The sequence below is a fragment of the Ochotona curzoniae genome, unplaced genomic scaffold (assembly GCF_017591425.1).
Source record: "Ochotona curzoniae isolate NIBS_2020 unplaced genomic scaffold, NIBS_Ocur_1.0 contig_1071, whole genome shotgun sequence".
Lineage (NCBI taxonomy): Eukaryota > Metazoa > Chordata > Mammalia > Lagomorpha > Ochotonidae > Ochotona > Ochotona curzoniae.
The window spans coordinates 26,508,993-26,529,541 of NW_024464939.1; the positions used below are offsets into that span (position 1 = coordinate 26,508,993).

The 20,549-nt window shown below is 39.4% G+C and overlaps 1 protein-coding gene across 1 annotated transcript in view; it reads left to right on the forward strand.

Annotated features, from left to right (window-relative positions):
* The window catches only part of LOC121165982 (aspartyl/asparaginyl beta-hydroxylase-like), a 150,997-nt gene that overhangs the window by 21,732 nt on the left and 108,716 nt on the right, over positions 1-20,549 (forward strand). Inside the window, exons 5-9 of the mRNA XM_040995007.1 lie at positions 4,070-4,117; positions 4,536-4,568; positions 7,859-7,897; positions 8,623-8,658; positions 13,132-13,176. Coding sequence (XP_040850941.1) covers positions 4,070-4,117; positions 4,536-4,568; positions 7,859-7,897; positions 8,623-8,658; positions 13,132-13,176 — 201 coding nt within the window. The remainder of the gene's footprint in view (positions 1-4,069; positions 4,118-4,535; positions 4,569-7,858; positions 7,898-8,622; positions 8,659-13,131; positions 13,177-20,549) is intronic.

Sequence of the window (20,549 nt, forward strand, 5' to 3'; positions counted from 1 at the left end):
AAACTCTTGCAAGAAAATGTAGGAAATACCCTGCAAGACCTAGGAGTAGGTCCCGACTTTCTAAGAAGGACACCAAAAGCAATAGCAGTTGAGAACAGAATAAACAAATGGGACCTCATCAAACTAAGAAGCTTCTGTACAGCAAGGGAAACAATCAACAAAGTAAAAAAGCAACCCACAGAGTGGGAGAAGATCTTTGCACACGATATAGGCGATAGGGGGCTAATTTCCAGGATATATAAAGAACTTCAAAACAACCAAAAAACCAAAACAAACAAGCCACTCAAGAAATGGGCACGGGAAATGGGCAAACATTTCACAAAGGAACAAGTCCAAATGGCAAACAAACATATGAAAAAATGTTCCAGCTCCCTAGCAATAAGGGAAATCCAAATTAAAACATCGATGAGGTACCACCTAACACCAGTAAGATTGGCCCACATAAACAAGAACACCAACGACGCTTGCTGGCGAGGATGCGGGGAAAAGGGAACCCTACTCCACTGCTGGTGGAGCTGCAAATTGGTACAGCCTTTATGGAAATCAGTCTGGAGAACACTCAAACAACTCAAAATCTGCATACCATATGACCCAGCAATAGCACTCCTAGGAATATATCCAAAACACCTGTTTTACGACAAACCAACATGCATCCCTATGTTCATTGCAGCACAATCAGTAATTGCAAAAACATGGAAGCAACCGAAATGCCCATCAGCAGAAGATTGGATAAGAAAGCTTTGGTTCATCTACTCCATGGAATACTACTCAGCTATTAAAAAAAACAAAATGCAGTTCTTTGTGGCTAAATGGGTACAACTGGAAACTATAATGCTAAGGGAAATGAGCGAATCCCAAAAGATTAGATACCACATGTTTGCCTTGATTTAACCTGTAATTTTTTGTTTGGTTGTTTGTTATTTTTTTTTTTTTTTTTTTGAACCTGTCATTGATACTGTCTCAACCCAGATGTTTCGAAGAAGGGAACTTGCATTATTTTTAACATATTGTTTACCCAATACTATGTCAATTAATTCCATAATGTTGTATATTGATACTGTGGCCTCGTTGGGGCTTTTAACTGACTGGATCTTTACTCGGTTAGACCTATTTTCAGACCATAGAAGGTCTCCCCAAGAGGCCACTGAACTTATCTGGACAATAAGACGCTGAACTTTATGCTAGGCATGTGTCTGCAAGCAATGAATCTCAACCGAACTTGAACTATGGTTATGCAACAAGGTGGAGGAATCCACCATGGGGGGAGGGGTATGGGAGGGGTGGGGGGAATCCCCAGCGCCTATGAAACTGTACTACACAATACAATGTAAGCAACAATAATAAAAAAAAAAAAAAAAAAAAAAAGAATCATTTGACATGATTTCCACGGAAAACGTTTCTGATTTCTTGATAGAGATGTGGATGAAAAGATTTCCATACTTTTTCCAGTGTTACTTCCTTCTCCTAACTTTCTTTGGCTAGGTTGAGTTTTAGTATCTAGATGTTATTTATACAGTACATTTCAGTTTAGGCACCTAGATAATTATATCTGATATTCTCAGGTTCAAAGTTACAGGTCAGGCAAAGAAAAAAAAAAAAAAGCAAACCACACTATCAGGTCATAAATTGAAGAAACCTTGTGTTCCCACCTGATCATAAATTGAGGGGACAGAGATTCCTTTTGGACTTTAAAGTTGTTTGTTGAACCTAGAAATACTTACACTTATCTATATGTTAAATAAAGTGAACAAAGGTCTTTGATGAGGTTTGAGTGTTTGCTGCTCAGTCATCCAAGCACGGTAAGTCAGCCTCATCCTTCCTTTGTGGGCCCATCAGTACTCAACGCACTTTTGCTCCAGAGAAAGGAGGCCCGGCCTGGAGAACAGAGCTGTGCAGTGGAGTCCAAAGCCAACTAGAAATCAGCCCATTGCCCGAGTGCATCCTTGTGTCCGCCTTCATCAGCCCAGTTGTGTGTTCGAGCCTTGGAATGGGTCTGGTAGGAAAATACATGAGACATCTCAGGGTGTAGTTCTAGTGAAATACAAAGTGTTAGGCAGTCATCTGATTGATTTCTCTAGGTTTTATTATAATAATTGTTTCTATGAAATGAAATGAATGGTAAATACATCCAGAATATACATGTTTCATGTACGTACGTTTCAGTTTATCAAAATAGTAATACTGGCTTCATGTTTTTTCAGAAACTGAGTGTAGTTACTGTGTGGAAGAGAAAGGTGAGATTTTAATTAGCCAACTTTTCTAATTAGAATGAGCGTTTTCTTCTAAAAGAGCATTCTGTTTACATGTTGATAATTTATTAATATTTTAAAATTATCTGGTATGATTATATCACATATATTTAATAATGTTATATCTTACCATAGCAACGTATCACAAAGATATATTTTTGTGAAGCTAGCTTGTATTTTGAAGTCTATTTCCTGAGGAGAAATTCCTAGTATCACTAAGAATCACTTGGTCAAAAGATGCAGTGGAATTACTCTTTTGTAGTTTTGCATCACACAGTCAATGAAAACTCGAAGCTGCATGTTGTCTTGCATAATGTGCCCTCACAGAGTGTGGCCACCTGTGCTGGGCACAGCATCTTCTAGCAAACCTGTGAAGTTGGCTGGTATTCTTTTTTTTTTTTTAAAGATTTATTTTTATTATTTTTTCATTGGAAAGGCAGATATACAGAGAGGAGAGACAGAGAGGAAGATCTTCCGTCCAATGATTCACTCCCCAAGTGAGCGCAACGGCCGATACTATGCCGATCCGAAGCCAGGAGCCTCTTCCGGATCTCCCACGCGGGTGCAGGTTCCCAAAGCTTTGGGCCGTCCTCGACTGCTTTCCCAGGCCACAGGCAGGGAGCTGGAAGGGAAGCGGGGCTGCCGGATTAGAACCGGCGCCCATATGGGATCCCGGGCATGCAAGGTGAGGACCTTTAACCACTTGCGCCACTGCGCCGGGCCCCGACTGGTATTCTTTTAATGTTGGAGCTGACCATTTTCTCAAAGCTTGAGGACCACGTGCATTTAGGACCCCATGTCTTTAATTGTATCTGTGAACACTGGAACTTAACTTCAGTCTGGGAGGAGAACATGAGGCGTGCTTAGGTAGACAGAGAAGCGAGGGCTGCACAGCCTGGCTCTGCTGGCAGGTGCTGCACACCAGGAAGGAGGAGGGCTCCCTTGGCTGCTGTTTGTTCTGCTTCTGCTCTTGCTTTCATTGCCTGAAACCATACTTGATTTTGCATATGTGAAATGAGAGCATAGCTCTGTTATTTTATAGTGAGATTGTACACCAACTGATGATAGGAACTGTCTTATTCATCTTTGTGTTTGGCATTTTAGACAACACTTAACTGGTCTCTGAATGAACATGTTTTGATATTGTGTTTTGTTTTTACATTTCTGACGTTATGAAGAATTGTTCCAGTTTTGAATTACATATGTATTTCTTACTTGAGACAACTTTCCAGACAATTTTCCAGTTAGTCCCTAACTTACAGTTTCACAGGGCTCTAACCAGTATACAAAAGATATGGTGTTTTATATTGAATATTTAGGTTCGTAAATGTTATAAAAACAATTGTTGATGTATGTTTCTCTCTGGGGAAATAGCATAGACCCTCAGGATGAACAATCCACTCAGATTTAACGCAAAAATCTCTTTATACTACTTAGAAGTATTTAGCCAGGAACTTACAGAAATTTCTCAAGGTGGCTTACATGGAGAGATAGAGGGAGTAGAGAAATGCACTTCTCAAACATGATTGGGGTGTTGGCTTTTGTAGATCAAGTGCTGGGAAGAATATCTAGAAATGAAAAAGGGAGTACAATGGAATAGGGTCAGCTTGGGTACAGATTCCAGTTTCGCTCTTTTTCGTCTTTGCAACTCAGCAAATTTTGAAACTCTTTTAGTCTGAAATTTTATCAGATGAGCACAATGATGTCATCTCTCAAAGTTGTGACAATTAGAAGTCATTTGTGAGTATTTTGGAATGCTGTCTGGCAAAGTGTTTAGCTTTTTACACAATTGTCAACGGTGTATACTTCTTCCTTTTTAGATTCCAGGGAACAAAAGGAAGATCCTGAAGGACAGCACTATGATCAAGGTATAACATATTCTTGAGTTTCGAATGTTCTGTAAGGTGTTTTTCAGTTGCAGTGTTATGTTTACATGGTGATTTTTCTTTCAAAGAAGTCAAGAAGCAATTTCAACACATTCTTAAGGTTTTTTGACTTGTAGAAGATGAGGCTTTTGAAAGAACTTTAAGCATTCATATTTTACCTATAACAAATTCATATTTTACCTATCTTATAACAAAAAAATCACCTCCTTATTTTTGTTGATTTCATTGTGTATCAACTTGAGATATTTTTATGAAAATACTATAGTTGTGCTCTCCTCTTTGTTGAGGAGGCATTTATCACTTAAAGGAATAGGATTCTGTTTTTTCAGATTTCTTAATCTAAGCTAGGAATGTTATACAGAATGATTCATATAATGCTTATTTTTGTTCTATTTTATAGATGATGTCGTATACCAAGACTATGATGACCAAGGTTTGGAATTGCTTCTTTCCACTTGTTTTAAAATATCCCTATAGTTTAACTCTAAATTGTGATGTCTTAAATTTGAAGCTATAAATGTCAGATTAAAACTTCCAGTTGTTAATACTCAAGACTTCTGTTGGGGATATCATTTACGACATCCATGGCTCTCCCACTGCCTAGATAATGTCTTAACCCTTTACAGGTTGCATAAGAGGCAGTTGTAAATTTTTCAGGAAAACCCATGTCATTTATTCATGCCCTGCATATTTACATATTTAGTATATGGTGCTCAAACCATCAGAAACTTTAGAAATTGTGGTGAGGAACACACAGGAACTTATTTTCTTGCCCTTAAATTTTGCATTTTGGCAGGGAATTGAAACTCAGAATGTCAGTAGAGCAATTAGTTGCAGTTGTGGAATATGTTGGTGACAAGTGCAGAGGGTGAGTAGAGTTTAGTTAATAAGGAGACCTTAACTCGGGTGTGGGGGAGGAAGGCTTCCTAATGTTTGAGCTGAAGGTAACTGCAGTTGACGCGGAGAAGAGAATGGTGACATGGGCCATCCTGTGAGCTCTCTCTGGCATCTGGAGTGCTGAGAATTAGAAGACAGGTGTGGACTGCAATGAAGAGATAGTCCAGGTGCAGAGGCTGCCTATCTATGGCTTAGACCGAGGATGTGCAGCTTCACTTCAGGGCACTATCGGAGGCTCTGTAGGATCTGATCTGCCTTTTTTTTTTTTTAAGATTTATTTTTATTATGTTTTTATTGGAAAGGCAGATATACAGAGAGGAGGAGAGACAGAGAGGAAGATCTTCCATCCGATGATTCACTCCCCAAGTGAGTGCAACGGCCGATACTATGCCAATCCTAAGCCAGGAGCCTCTTCCGGGTCTCCCACGCGGGTGCAGGGTCCCAAAGCTTTGGGCCATCCTGAACTGCTTTCCCAGGCCACAGGCAGGGAGCTGGAAGGGAAGTGGGGCTGCCGGGATAGAACCTATGCCCATATGGGATCCCGGGCGTGCTAGGTGAGGACCTTAACCACTTGCGCCACTGCGCCGGGCCCTGATCTGCCTTTTGAAAAGATAGATGCGCTGACTCGTGACTGATAACTGGAGAGGCACAACAGTAGATATGGTGAGACAATTAGTCATCCAAATTCAGTCTTTTGCTGAGTCTTGTCATTGCCAAATGGGGAGTCACAGGAAACAAGTTTAAAAAGTGGGACTGCTCAGCAATGTCCAGGGCAAAGGGCCACTTGTGCTGAGCATTGAAAATGTGCCTGCTATTTGGTTTGGTGCCAGAGTGGCTTTACAGATGACTTCAGTGTGCTGGAGCCAGATGGAGCGGTCTAAACTGAGGTAGTGAAAGTGAAGGAAAAGGGATGTGGACAAAGCTAGGAAATGTTTGTGAGGTACAACTGGTAGTAGTTGATGTTAAAGTGAAGTTGGGGAATGCAGGTGCCTGTCTTCTGTGCTTCTGGCTGTTGCAACTTGCTGGCAACTGTGCTTTTCTCTGATAGAAGAGGCTGGAAGATAGGGATGGGGCAGGAGGTTATGAATCCAGTTCTGGACCTGTTTACAGGGGGTTCTGTTGGTACTGTTCCTGTGATTGTAGGAGTCACCAGTGTCTACATACATGATCACCGGACCCAGGATCTGGGATCCCTAAAGCACAGGGAAAAAAAAACAGATGGGAGAGTTTTCTGGCTGTCTTTGGAGAAAACCTGAATTTGACACTTAGAAAAATAATGACGTGATAAAGATTGATAAGGAGTCCAAATGGAGAATCAGGTCACACTGATGTCTAGGGGCAGGAGAAAAAGAAGGGTGTTGCTGAGAGATGGGCCAGACGGGGCTTCAAGGCTCATAGGATGGCAGTCCCAGCAGGTACCTTTACACTAATGTGGTCTGATTCACGAGACAGGAGTGGGCTGAGGAGGGGAGAGAGGCGATTAGATACCAAAGATAAATTAGGCTGTGGCATGGAAGGAGGAACAGGTGGAAAAGGTGTGGGGTGCGACTGCCTTTGTTTTTGCAGTTGAAACTAGGGTGTATGTAATTAGTGCTCTGGGTGACAATTAAGGCACATCTTCCTGGCCCCTTTGTTTTCCAAATGCCACCAAAAGGGCAAAGCTATGCATGTGCCCCCTCATATAGCTCCAGTCCTGAGAATAACAACTGAAAAATAGTAGGTGTTAAATTTTTTTTTCTTTACTGAATGAGTCCAAAAGGATGTATATGGAATTATTTTAAGGAAATAAAGAGGTTGGCTCTTTATACACTGGAAACCTGAAAAATGGGGCTGGCTGAGAAAGATGAGACACCCAGGGTATCAGAAAACTGTGCAGAAATGAGCCTTTTCTGGGCAGAGCAGAGAAGCGTGAAGCTCCTGCCTGCATGTAGGTGAGAGCCGAGTTGGGCAGCAGCCCAGGTTATGGTGTGAGGGCAAAGCCTATCAGTAGCACTCTTCCCCTCGCCCTCCTGCCTAGCGCATTCTAATGGGCTGTCAGGAAAGGTGTTTACCTCAAGATTAAAGATCTGAACATTGTTCCCTAAACAAAATCAGGAATCTTCCTGGTGAAGTTAAGTCCAGGGTAATAAGCAGAGCGAAGTGTCAGCCAACTTAGGACAAAGTTTTAAGAAGAAATTCAGCGGGCCCGGTGCGGTGGTGCAGTGGTTAAGGTCCTCACCTTGCACGCCCGGGATCCCATATGGGCGCCAGTTCTAATCCCGGCAGCCCCGCTTCCCATCCAGCTCCCTGCTTGTGGCCTGGGAAAGCAGTCTAGGATGGCCCAAGGCTTTGGGAGCCTGCACCCGCATGGGAGACCTGGAAGAGGATCCTGGCTGTGGATTGGCATAGCATCGGCCGTTGCATTCACTTGGGGAGTGAATCATTGGACGGAAGATCTTCTTCTCTGTCTCTCCTCTCTGTATATCCACCTTTCCAATAAAAATAAAATAAATCTTTAAAAAAGAAAGAAGAAATTCAGCAAACAAATTAATGAATGCAGGAAACATGTGATCACGGAGGAACATGTAGGTTACCCAATGAGGAGGAAGGAGGTGTGAGCACTTGCCCCACTTCTGTGGCTGGAGTTTAAATCCAGGCCTGCTTTACTCCCATTGATTCAGGCTCTTCCCCATCCTGCTCTGCAGGCTGGTTTCCCAGAGACAGGGTCCCAGAGGTTTGAAAATAAAGACAATGTAGTCTCTGCCCTTTTTTGAAGTGTGCTGTCAATTTTTTGTAATGATGAAAGGTATGTAGTGCTAAAGGATCGTCTTTTCTGTTATTTTACAGTATATGAACATTCAGATCATGAAAGGATAGGAATTTCAGGTAAGTTTCTCTGTTGTCTGCAACAACTTCTTTTATTAAAATTCATGTAACTTACAAATCAAAGTGAAGTTGTAAGAAATGCAAGCCTTTTTCAAGTCATCAAGGAAAGAGTTGGGTATTATCAATACTTAGACATTACTTACCTGCTTATGGTGGAGATTTTATGTGAGCAGGAATACTTCTCTTTTTGATTTGTTCTTTAGATATAATTTAGAAATTGAAACTGGTATACTAACAGCAATAATTATGAGTTTTTCTCTAAGAAGACATGGCCTTAGGTTAGCATTTTGGCACAATGAGTCCAGCCACCACTGCTATACCAGCATCCTATATGACACCCAGTTTAAACCTTAGTTGTCTGCTTCTAATCCATCTCCTTGCTAATGTGATTGTGATAGCAGCAGAGGATGGCCCAAGTGTTTGAGTCCCTGTCACCTCTGTGGAAAACCTAGGTGCAGTTCAGCCTTTGGCTCTGAGCTGGCCCAGTCCTGGCCATTGTGGCCATTTGGGGATTAAGCCAATGGATGGTAAACTGGTTGATTCATCAAGTGATCCATCTGTCTCTCCCTCTCTATAACTCTACCTTTCTAATAAATACTAAAATAAATATTGGAGGAATAAAAAGAAAGTGCTGTCTAAAAAGAGACAGATATATATTTCTTAGTAATAGGAGTTAATCTCAGCAATCTTGATGGAATTGTGTTAAGGTGTATTTGTATTTTCAGATGATGTTATGGAAGACCCAAACGTGTTTGCAGAAGGTAAGTTAATTTTCTAGAGATTGTTCTATATTTCACAACAAGGGTATGTTTATTTGTGTAATTAGCATTTAGTGAGCACCTTCTGTATGCTCCTTATGCAGTGCTCAGCAGGGGATGACAGGGGTGACTAACCCTGTAGAATTCTTGTATTCATTGGAGGTATCTTTGTAGAGATCAGTGGATAGGAACATTGATTAACGACTGAGAAGTAGATAGACAGTTATCAAAAATGTCGGGATACTGCAGCAGAAAATAACCAGGAGGATGTGGGTCGTGCACTAAATAGAAGGGAGAGAGCATAGAAGAGGAGCTGACCTGGTAAAGAGGAATCAGCTGCAGAGATGGCTGAAAATTGGGTCCTTCCTGTTGTTATTCAGCGGGGAGAAAAATACTTTCTTTTAGGTAAAAACATAGTTTCTGAAAAAGAAAAATAGTGTACATAATAATGACGGTAATTTAAAACTGATATTCTAATGCAAATTCTGTGGCTTTTATTAGAGGACTAATCTAAAGAGAGCCCCATTTATGTATGGGTGAGAGTTACATGATTTTTAACAGGTTATAAAACATGCATTGTTTCAATAGACACTGAAGAAACTTGCTTTATAACTGATGAACTGAAGGTCAAGGTGAATGGCTTGTTATCCAGGCAGCCTTGGGGCCAGAAGTTGATTCCCAAGAGGGTGTGTGTGCCCAGCACTCTACGACAAGGCACGCTTGGAGGGAGTTTCCTTCTGGAGGCTCCAGTGGTCATGGTAACCACTTCTGAGGATTACTGTGCAGCCAGCTGAAGTGGGTGAGGCCATGGACAGGGAAGGAATGAGGGAGACCACAGTTATCCTCCAGATCTGAGCCCTGGGGGGATCGTACTTGAGCCCTGGGATCCCACTATGCACAGTCAGGATTCATCTTGCTGAGCAGGGCTAGACTGGGCCGAGATTTTTCTCCTATCTCCCACATCTTCATTTTCCATGAAAAATATTAACGTTCTGAAGACTGTAGTGCCACTTTATGTTTTGAATCATTGAGAATCAGAAAGGAAATCCAAAGTTCGCAGGAAGAATTTCATTGAGCCTCCCCAATGTATGTTTAAATTAAAAAAAATGCTATTGCAATATGGAATTTGACCCTGCCTTTCTTGAAGTAAAAATTAGAAAATTTCCGATTTTTTTGGAATTTTGAGCATCTAAAGAAGCGGCATCGCCATCTGGTGAGCCATGAAGCTGCAGCTTCGTGCTAGGTTTTCTGCATGCCTGACTGGGTGTGAAGCAGAGCCCATCTTGTCTGCACACCCATACACTTCCCCGTACCCCTGTCATGCCTTGTCGTGACTCCTCATGTCGGTAGATGGCTCCCAAACCAGACTCATGGGAGTCACTATTGAATCTTCCTCCTCCCTCCATTTCTGTAGATAGTCATCTGTTCCATGAACAAATCTTTGTTTCTTTTTTTTAAAATATATATTTTTTGAAAGTCAGATATACAGAGAGGAGGAGAGGCAGAAAAGATCTTCCATCCGCTGATTTCCTTCTCCAGTGATGCAATGGCTGGAACTGAGCCAAACCAAAGCCAGGAGCCAGGACCCTCTGGATCTGCCATGTGGGTGCAGAGTCCCAAGACTTTGGGTTGTTCTCAACTGCTTTCCCAGGCCACAAGCAGGGAGCAGGGCCGCTGGGATTGGAACTGGTGCTCATATAAGATCCTGACAATGCAAGGTGAGGACTTTAGCCACTAGGCTACCATGCTGGGCCCAGACCCCTGTTTGTTTTAACTTTGTTATCCTTCTTAGGAAGTGGTAGAAGCTTCTAGACTTTCAAATCCATCTTTGATACAATGCTGGCAAGATATATTCAAAGTACAGGTCTCACCTCTCACCATACCAATCCTGTGTTTAAACCCAATGTTTTTCTTGCATTAGTATCAGATTAAGTTCAGCTGCAGATAATAAAAAGTTAAGTTGTTTTATGTGATAAAGAGATGGAAACATCTCCATCGAGGCCTACTACATTTTTAATTATATTCTAGGTCCAACCAGAATTTATGGAAATAATTTTTAAAATATGGTGTCTGATTTATATTTTGGAGAAGTATCTCCACTCTGGCTACATAATGTGTTAGATAGAGCAAGAATAGGACAGTGGGGCACCCTTGTAAGAAAATTGGTGTGTACTTATAGGGAAGTGATTGTGGTGTCCTGGAGCATGACCATGACAAGTGAGAAGAGAGGGGAAGCTTGCAAACTTGACATCTACTTAGAATTAAATTGATGGCCCTTTCTGGTGATTGTGAAGCCAAGAATAAAGGGACCTTTTGGTTATTGGTTTTAAGGAATTGTTGGATGTTGGGATTGTTTATTGAAAGGAAGAAAACCAGGATATACAATAAAATGGTATGGAGGAGATAAAAGGCTTTGTATTGGGCGTTTTAATCTTGGAGATTTGAAGCGAAGTACTGGACATGGCCATCTTAAGTGGCTGTGCAGGATCTGAGATCACGTGGGCATCTGGGAGTCTGCATGGCAGTGTTGTGATGGTCTTGTTGGTAAGCGCAGAGAGTGCAAAGGCATCCCTAGCACTGAGCTCTGAGAAGGATGGATGGAAGATGAGTAACTGGTGAATCAGGAGCAGTGAGAAAGGAGTGTGTCCAAGTGGCCTAGGAATTTGAGGACTGAGCATTACTGGTTGCATGCGACAACTCAGAGATTGTTCCAAAAGCCACAGGTGCGAGAAGGGGTCCTACTGGTAGAAGTAGATAAAAATTCCCTGGGGTTAGGGAATTTTGTGGAGCAGTGGGTTAAGCCACTGATCAGAACATCCACATCCCCTATTGGAGTGATGGTTGGAGTCCTGGCCCCATGCTTCCAGTCTAGTTTCTTGCTGGGACGGAGCAGAACATGGCTCAGTTGCTTGGGATCCTGAAATGTGTGTGAGACCCAGATGCAGTACTGCTCACCTGGATTTACAGTTAACAAAGATATTTCAGGATGTTGCTGACAAAATTTAGTTATTTCCTTTTAAAATACTGTGTGATATGTATGAAAATCAGTTACAGATTAATTTGCTAAATGTGTACTTTTTTAAAGATTTATTTTAATTTGAAAGGCAAGGTTACAAACAAAAGGAGGGGGGAGAGAGAGAGATCTTCCATCTGCTAGCTCACTCCCCAAATAACTGCAACAGCTGGAGTTGGGCTGATTTGTAGCCAGGAGCCGGGGTTTATCCTGGGTTTCCCAAGTGTGTATTAGGTTCCAAGGACTTGAGCCATCCCTGGCTGTTTCTCCCAGTCCATAATTGGGGAGCTGTATTCAAAGTGGAACAGCCAGGCCTCAAGCCAGTGCCCGGTTGGGATGCCAGTACCACAGGCAGGAAATTAGCCTGTTATGCCATGGCTCCAAACACAAATGTGTACTTTTGTGAATAAAATTGGAAGAATAGAATAAAATTAGAAGAAACATTAATTTTTATTCTAATAAAATTTTTATTAGAATAAAATTAGGAGAAACATTAATTTAGCTCAGTAATAAAAAGGATTCTTTAGTACCACATCAGTGAAGGAGACAGCTAAGGAAGTAGGTAATATATTAGCAATGATTAGTGATAATGTATGTAAGATTTCTGTTTTCTTTTACTTCTGTGCAAAATATTTCAAAATATTGCTTTATGCATGTGTTAACTTGTAATTTGGGGCATATTAATACAAGAAGAAAATGGTTTGCTATGTTTGCAGATAGTAGTAATACATGGTGCAGCAAATCTCATCCATGCATCTTTATACCAGTGGGTGGTGACACATATAGACTCTTTAGTAGCAGCTGAATTGGAGTGTCTAGAGGGAAAGATGATGTGTTAGAATCCAGCATCCATGTGTTTGACTAGGTTTAGAATATATTGTCTTCAGTGCTACTTTCCAGAAGCAATTGAAAATGCAAAATTCCATTTCATTTTAATCTCCTTATGTTGTTTGACTAATGTCAAAACTAGTGTTGTAAGGGAATTACTTTTCAAGAAGAAACTGAAAAGAAACAAGATGCTGTAAGTGTTTTTTCTTGATTTATCAGATATGATGCAAAATTGTGGTGAAAACCTAGATATTAGTCACTATTTCCTTTGCCAGGCAATGGAATAAGGTTAGTCAAGCAAATAATATTGTGAGGTTTGTTTTGCCAGCAAGTTGTAAAACAGTGAAAGTTCCTGGAATATGTTTATTAAGAAAAACATATGCATGGCTTTTGCATTTTTTTGCACCAAAATAAGCTTATCTTTTAATACCATTTTATATGTGCTTTTTAAAGTACCCTGCTGTGGAACATTTCGTTAAGTTTTGTCATATTGTTACAACAACCTAACATTTTTATGATAACTGTAACAACATTTTTCTAAGTTTACAGAAACAATCACTTTAAATATTGGTCGTCTGTGTTTTAAACACTGATCAGCAAGATGTAATATATCATGTCTTTATTTTTCATTTTAGATGTTTATGCTCCACCTGCAGAAGAACAGCAGGAAGTGCCACCAGGTATGACTGTTAGTTCCATGTATTACATTTTACATTGTGGTTTAACTTAAAAATGCTCTTGGTGTTGGTACATGTTGTATGAAATAAATTTGTAGAGAGTAATAATGCTGCAACGGTCACAGTGCTGGGAGATTTGTCAGACTTACATTTAAAAAAGAAAATTTCTCTGCTTTGGTCTGTTGAGCCAAAGTGGTGAAAAATGTGCGTCAGTTTCCTATTGGTACATATGTGTTGTGCTAGAATTGGAGCAATAGTAACAATCAAGATACTTTGTAAGTTTACTTTTATAGATGGTGGTAATAGTAGAAGTTACCTTTTTGGATTTTATTCCACTTGTTGATTGACTTGGAATCAAATAGCTTCAGGATGCCAATTGAAGAAGGCCTAAGTTGTGACATTACTCCTTCTTTCCCATTCCCTGCCTTTCTTAAGAGCATCCTTCATCCTGTGTCACTGCCTGGCTTTGTTGTACCTCCACAAGAGATGAGATTTTATTTTAACCCACTGCTTTAAACCCATTTCTCTACTTTTCTTTATGTTCCATGCCTGTCCTTCTTGTGTCAGTGAATTTAAAGAATGAGAACCTGGGCTGGCATTGTGGTATCACAGGGTAAGCCACCAGCTGTGACACCAGTGTCACATATGGGAGCTGATTTGTGTCCTGGTTATTCTGGTTCTTATCCAGCTCCCTGCTTATGTGTCTGGGAAAACAGTGGAAGATGGCCAAAGTACTTGGACCCCTGTCCCGCACATGGGCAAACCAGGTGAAGCTTCTGACATTGGCCTGGTCCAATTTGGGCTGTTGCAGCTACTTGGCCAGTGAACCAGTGAACCAGTGAATGGAATATTTCTCTCCTTTCAAATTGGAATTAACATCTCCTCCAGGCCTATGCTTTCACATGTACTTTAGAGATGATACAAATTGCATCAGCAATCAGGAATTAGCATAAATACATTTCTGTGAAATATATTGCTTTACTCTTAATTCACATTTTACATATTATATGCAGTATCATGATGTTTATGCTAGTGTTGTATATCACTGTTGCTGTTGTACCTTCCACAATTTCTTGACTATTAGATTTCAAGGAAAAAATGTAACCAATAAATAAAATAATCAAAGAATGACTTAGTTGTACTACAACTTGTCTTTGCTGAATGCAGTGTTTTAAATTTTTGACAGTGGTCATACCATATACATTTATTATCAGAGTATATAAAAACTAGTACTTAATTAAGACATTTGGATGGCTGGTACTGTGGTATGAACAAGAAAAGGAATCCATGGAGAAACTGTTTTTGGCATGGTGGCCATTGATGTGTATTTTCTGATTAGAAAGGTGGACAGGGTAAAGAAATGATTATCTATCCCTCTTTTCCTAGCTTGTTCTGTGAATAACACTTCACAGGATGCCCTGTTCTACCTGTGGAAGTAGAATTAGCATGCTGATTACTAGTCTACTCCTCTAAACAAAATTGCTAAACATTTCTAAAAATAATTTATATCTATTAGCATCTTTTGGTCATAATTTGTTTCCTTTTCATCATTTACTTAACTTTGTGGTGATACGAAAGATAATATTTTCTGGTCCTACATCTTTCTTGATTTCAGTGTTTTATAAATGGCCTAGGAATTTCATTAAAATATAACTATTCTATAAATACATGTGTTGTATATGTTCTATATAATATAGTTTATATCATGTAGTTCAGATGATGCAATGAGATTCTTTTCTAGATAAGTTACTTGATAAGTGAAGCACTTAAGAATGAAAATTTGAGGAACTAGACATTTCTGTAACTGAATTAGCTCCATGTAAATTTTAGTTCTGGTCATTATTTAGTAACTCATTAGCCTGATTCTTGAATTGGAACAAGAGAAGCTGAGTGTGGAACACCTGCTCAAGGAGCTGTAATCTGCAATTTGATTTTTCAAAGTGTGATTGACCTGCTGCGTGATTATAATTAGACCTTGTCAAAAGAGAATATAAGTGTAGCACAGTAGTAGTTATTTTTAACCATCACTGCCTGTATATCCCATAAATCTTAGTTTTTCTTTGTATAACAAATTTTAGCTCAATTATGCAAAATAATAGTATCAATGGATCTATAGCAATACTTTGGTACAGTAACAACTTTTCTAATAATGTTCAGTTGCATATCTGATGATGAGGCTACTGTTTCCTTACTGCTTTTTAGTCTGAAGCTTATTTATTTATTTATTGGTCAGAAAACACAAATCAAGAAGTTCTGCAAAATGTTCACTGCTAGTTTACATTTTTGTAATTCTCAGAACCTTCTGCTGATTAATTTGCCTTCTTTGATTATTCTAAGATTAGGTTGTATGATCTTACTACTGCTTTATATGAACTTTACATGAATTGCTTTGTATTACTAATATAGCTTTAATGTGAATTACAGTTCATGTTAGGAGTGGACTTTTACCTTACTCCCCAAATGACTACAACATCTGGAACTGAGCAAATCCAAAGCCAGGACCCTGCAGCTTCTTTCTGGGCTTCCATGTGGGTACAGGGGCCCAAGAACTTAAGCGATACCCTACTGCTTTCTCAGTGCATAAGCAGAGAGCTAGACAGGAAGCGAAGCAGCTATGACTAGGATGGTACCAATATGTGATGAAGGTACTGCATGTTGAGCCACCGTGAGGGCCCTGCACAGCATATTTTTAAGGAGCAGGTGTGATTTCCTGTTTGTGTGTTACAGGTTGAGGAGTATAGATTTTAACTACTCATGGAAGTTATAGGAGTTGACAGTTGGGATATAGAGTAAGCAAGTGCTTATGGATCTAGAGCCAAAACCATGTGCCATGCAGGTTATAAATAGGTAGGGTGAAAAGTGGGCAGGTACCTCTTCTTAGAGTCTGTCATGTTACCATATTCAGATCTGGGCCTACACAAAACAGGAAGCCATTGAATAAGCACACTGGTCATATAATAAAACCTGGAAAGGAAGACCAGTCCAGCAAGGAGGTAGAGATGAGTAAGGGGTAGCAGTAGTAATCTAAGCCAGAATTCATGAGGGGCTGCACTGTTGGGAGTGAGGCACTGCTTTCCTAGAAGCTGAACTGGAAATAATATGATGGGACAGAGGGAGAAGCAAAGAACGATTCTTCCATTTCTGGCCTGAGTCCTTATAAGTGAATTGTGAGCCTTTTGTGGATGGAAGTGGAGACAGCAGGGAGAGGAAGAATACTCATCCTTTGAGGCCTGGTTTAGGATATGTTGTTTGCATCTTACTGAACTCCTTCTGAGAGGGATGTTTATAAATATTCAGGACCACTTACTTGAGATGTTCAAAATTGCTACTATACTTCATTCGCATTTTTGTTAATACCGATCATTATACTTATCCATTGTCTCAAGGTATTCTAAGAAGTTTCTTCCAGAAGCTTGTTGTTAAATTCTAAGTGGACTTGAAGTCAAACTCATTTGAAACATTTTCTGATGAGATATAGTTGACACAGGAAAGTACTTACCTGTGGGATTTTCAAATGGGCAGAGCCTTGGGCCCACTCATCAGACCAAGCTGTGGAGCACATTAGCCCCTAAGAGGCCTCTTCTCCCCTGCCCCCAACTCTCAATGATTCACGCAACTCTCAGTCATAAGGCCAACACTGTTGTGCAGTCAGCAGCATCACAGACTAGTTTGTGTGCTTCCAAGTTTGATACCATTCAAACTGCAGACACACACACTCACTGTTGACTGGTGCCTGTTACTTTGTATCATGTGTAAGTCCCATCCACCTCATTAAGGATGATGATTTTGCCTTATTCCTGACTGTTTTTCTACACTGAGAAGTTTTTATCCGTTTTATGTTTGATGGATATAATGGTGTTTTCAATTTAGGGCTGTTGAGAACAAAGTTGTTATGGGTATCTTTGTATAATATACTTTTTGGTGGCTATAAACATTCATTTCTGTGGGATGTATGCAGTTTGACATGTTATTTCTGATTGTTCCACGTTATCATATGGCTTAAGTGACAATTTTTTTGTAAACATATAAGATAAATGGGAAAGAGGAAAGCAATATTACAATCAAGATGTAGCTGGGAATTTATGTCTCCTTTTCTAATCCTAGCACATCCAATGTTGTAATAGCAAAATAAATCTGACATTAATGTTGGGGAAGAGAAAAGACTTGTAAGAAGTTGGATAGGAATGAATTTTACTTCCTTTAAAATATCATGGAAATAAAATTATCAAACTAATGTATTAAAATAAAACTTACAGTACCACAGAAAATCCTTCCTGAATTTTCTCACACATTGTATTAGATTTCTATTTGTTTTTAGTTTGGTGAAGGCATTGATAGGTAAAAAAAAAAAAAGTAATGCTTGGAGTTTCTTGAAACACTGAGATTCTTCCATTCCATTGTAATTCCCAAGTGTTCAAAGGAATTTTGGATTTTTATCACCAATTCTGTCAAACCATTCCAGGGTCTTCTCTGGGTGGTTAAGTATTCTTTTATTGTCCTTAGAAATGGCCAAGCAAAGAAACCAAAAAAGCACCTTTACTTCTATTGGTCGGTTTTAAAAAAGTAGATTGAAAACAAAGCAATGAATCTATGTCTGGTTGGTCCTTTAATTTAGATTTTCCCTTATTTTTGCAGATGCTTAAAGCTTCAAAAAGACTGTCCCTACTACCACAGGAGGACCAGCCTAATCATACGCTCCAAACGATGGGTGTGCAAGATCTTGTGATGTAATTATTGAGCAGATCAAGATCTTTGCGAATGAACACTAAAGATGTTTTGAATGAACTATAGACCACTGGCACTTTAGTGCATTGCATTCCTGCATGTCCTTTTTCGATAACATTAATGGATCTGTTGGATTTCTTCTCTTTTTATGATGTAATTTTTAGTCTTCCCTGCATTTATGTATTATTTTCAGACAGTAGTTAATTATTTACATTGATGATGTAGCAGCAATTGTCTTGGCAGGGTTTTACTGTATTACTAGTAGTTGGCACTGTGTTGGACTGACTTGTTTAAACTCTGTGTCAGATAGAACTTAAAAGCCATGCCGAGTGCTTTGTGTCAGCACTCCTTAAAACACTGAAATGGTCATCCTTAGCTGTGAAGGTTTCAGTTGTATATATCCACACTGTGATTCTATGTCAACTTGAACTATTCAGGGTAAAACTTCAATTTTGCGATTTTTTCTAGTTCTTGGCTGGTTAATTAGAAAAATTTAATATTCTAGTGGAAGTTTTAAATTATCTTTAATTTATTTTAAAACATGAGATGAAAAACTAATATTCCTTGTTAGGACATAGAGCAAAAGAATGTTCTGTTATATCATACAAAACACATTTTACCACCTCAGTTTGATTATACTATAGATGTAGTTGATTCAGTATTTATTTAAATTTTAAAATTTAGAAAATATATAGGAGTTACAGGTGCCTTTGATTAACTAAGTAAAATTCTCACAGCTCTCTAGACTGCACAGTGGTCTCACTAGATAAAGCAATCATATACCTTCCTTGGGTTTAGGGTGTGTGAAAAATGCCACAGAGTCCAAAGCTGCCGCTGTTTCACAAGGAGTGAGCCTTTTCCTTTCTACACGAAGACTTTCTTCTGTCTTTAATGTGATTTATTTCTGGCTCAGAAATAGTGATGGAAATAGCCCTTTGTTAGAAAAGAAGGCAGCTTCAGAATCGTTTTGAGAGAATCATGAGCTATTAAAAACCCAAAAGGAAATGTTTTCTTGTCTAAGTGTCAGGAGAAGCGTTTGAGTATGTTAACGTTATTTTAAAATAAGATGATGGTTTTCCTGCTTCTAGGGTAAAATCAAAGAAAGCCTGTATTTTTGTGACTCTAGGTCGATAAGATTAAGTTCTGCATGTTGATTTGATCTGTACTAAACCTGAGAAAATAAGTAAAAAAGCAATAATTTTCTAAAACTGTGACTTAAGTGGTATGGAGTTAATAATCAAATCATCATAAAGTTATTCCTGTTGAGAATTGTAGTACTGCATTGTTTATTAAAGCCATATTTTTAAAGGCAATTTAGGAATAACATAGAACTGATGGATGATTAGATAATTTGACTGGATTTTTATATGTGATCATCTCTAGCACTCTGGAAATTGAGGACTCATTATACTGTGATCAACTTCAAATACTTTTCAATTCCAAATATCTGAATAAATGAATCTTGTCTTTGCAACTATGTGCCCAGTTGGACAACATAAATGGATTTTCTGAAAGTAATGTGACTGTCTTTCATTTAATGTTGATTGAGTGCAATAAAATGCAAAAGAATTCTTCTCTATATTGTCATTATTTTCAAGTTTATTATTTTAATTGTGTTACAGAATGAAGTTGATTTATTTCATATATACTGGCATTTTAGCATTAGCATGTACTATTTTTATTACTAAAATATAAGGGAGTACCTTCAGCCCATCTTCTCACCCATATTTCAAATAGATCATATTTACTTGATATTTACTATTATGCTACATTGCTGGGGGTGGAGGGCATGACTAAAACTGAAAAGCCCTTGCATTGTTCCTTAGAGGGTTTTGCCCTGTACTTAGTTTTGTTTACTTGGTGGTGACCACTGGCTTTCTAATCCTTTGTGACCTCCTCATAACCAGAGAGACAGACAGAAAAAGGTGGGAGAAGTGTTGTTTTTTTTCCCTTCTCTTCCTAGTTTTCATTTTCTGGAATGGAAAAGAGAATGAGACAAGTGTGAAATACGCACCTGGGACTCTAGAAAGTGTTGTTTTCACTTCCAGTGTCTTTATTTCTCCTCAAATACCTTATGGGTGGGTGGACTGCCTTTGACGGGATGGGCCTGCTCTGCTGAGTACTTCATACCTGCCAAAACAGTGGCTTGGATTGCAGATTGGCGTTACCCAAGCTAGCACATGAGCAAACTTAGTGACAAAATGGCAGGCATCTGTGCTGACTTGCAATTGTCTGTCATGTTCCAGCAAGAACATAGGGCAGGAGGTAGAAGACAGGAACAATTAGAGAAAAGACAAAGCACAGACAAGATGTCAGTTGGGAGGCTAATGGGAACTGGTTCGTGAAACTAACTGTTAGGGGATGGGAGGATTGTGTGACTCAGGAGATGCTAGTGGAGAGATAGAGGAAGAAACAAAAATACAGCTTGAAGACTGGTCATTATGTTCTCCCAAAGAGGAAGCAAACTGCTAGATCTGGGATTTGAGGATGAACAGATGCCTGCGTGAGGAGGCCTTTGCAAAGGCAAGTAGGCCTGGATTGAAATTAGCTTGAATATATTTTGGGCTCCAACCAGAATGGGCTCAGTGGGCAGATTTGCCCAGGCACAGAAACATTAATACAGTATGTACAGCCTATCTGATTCCCAAAAA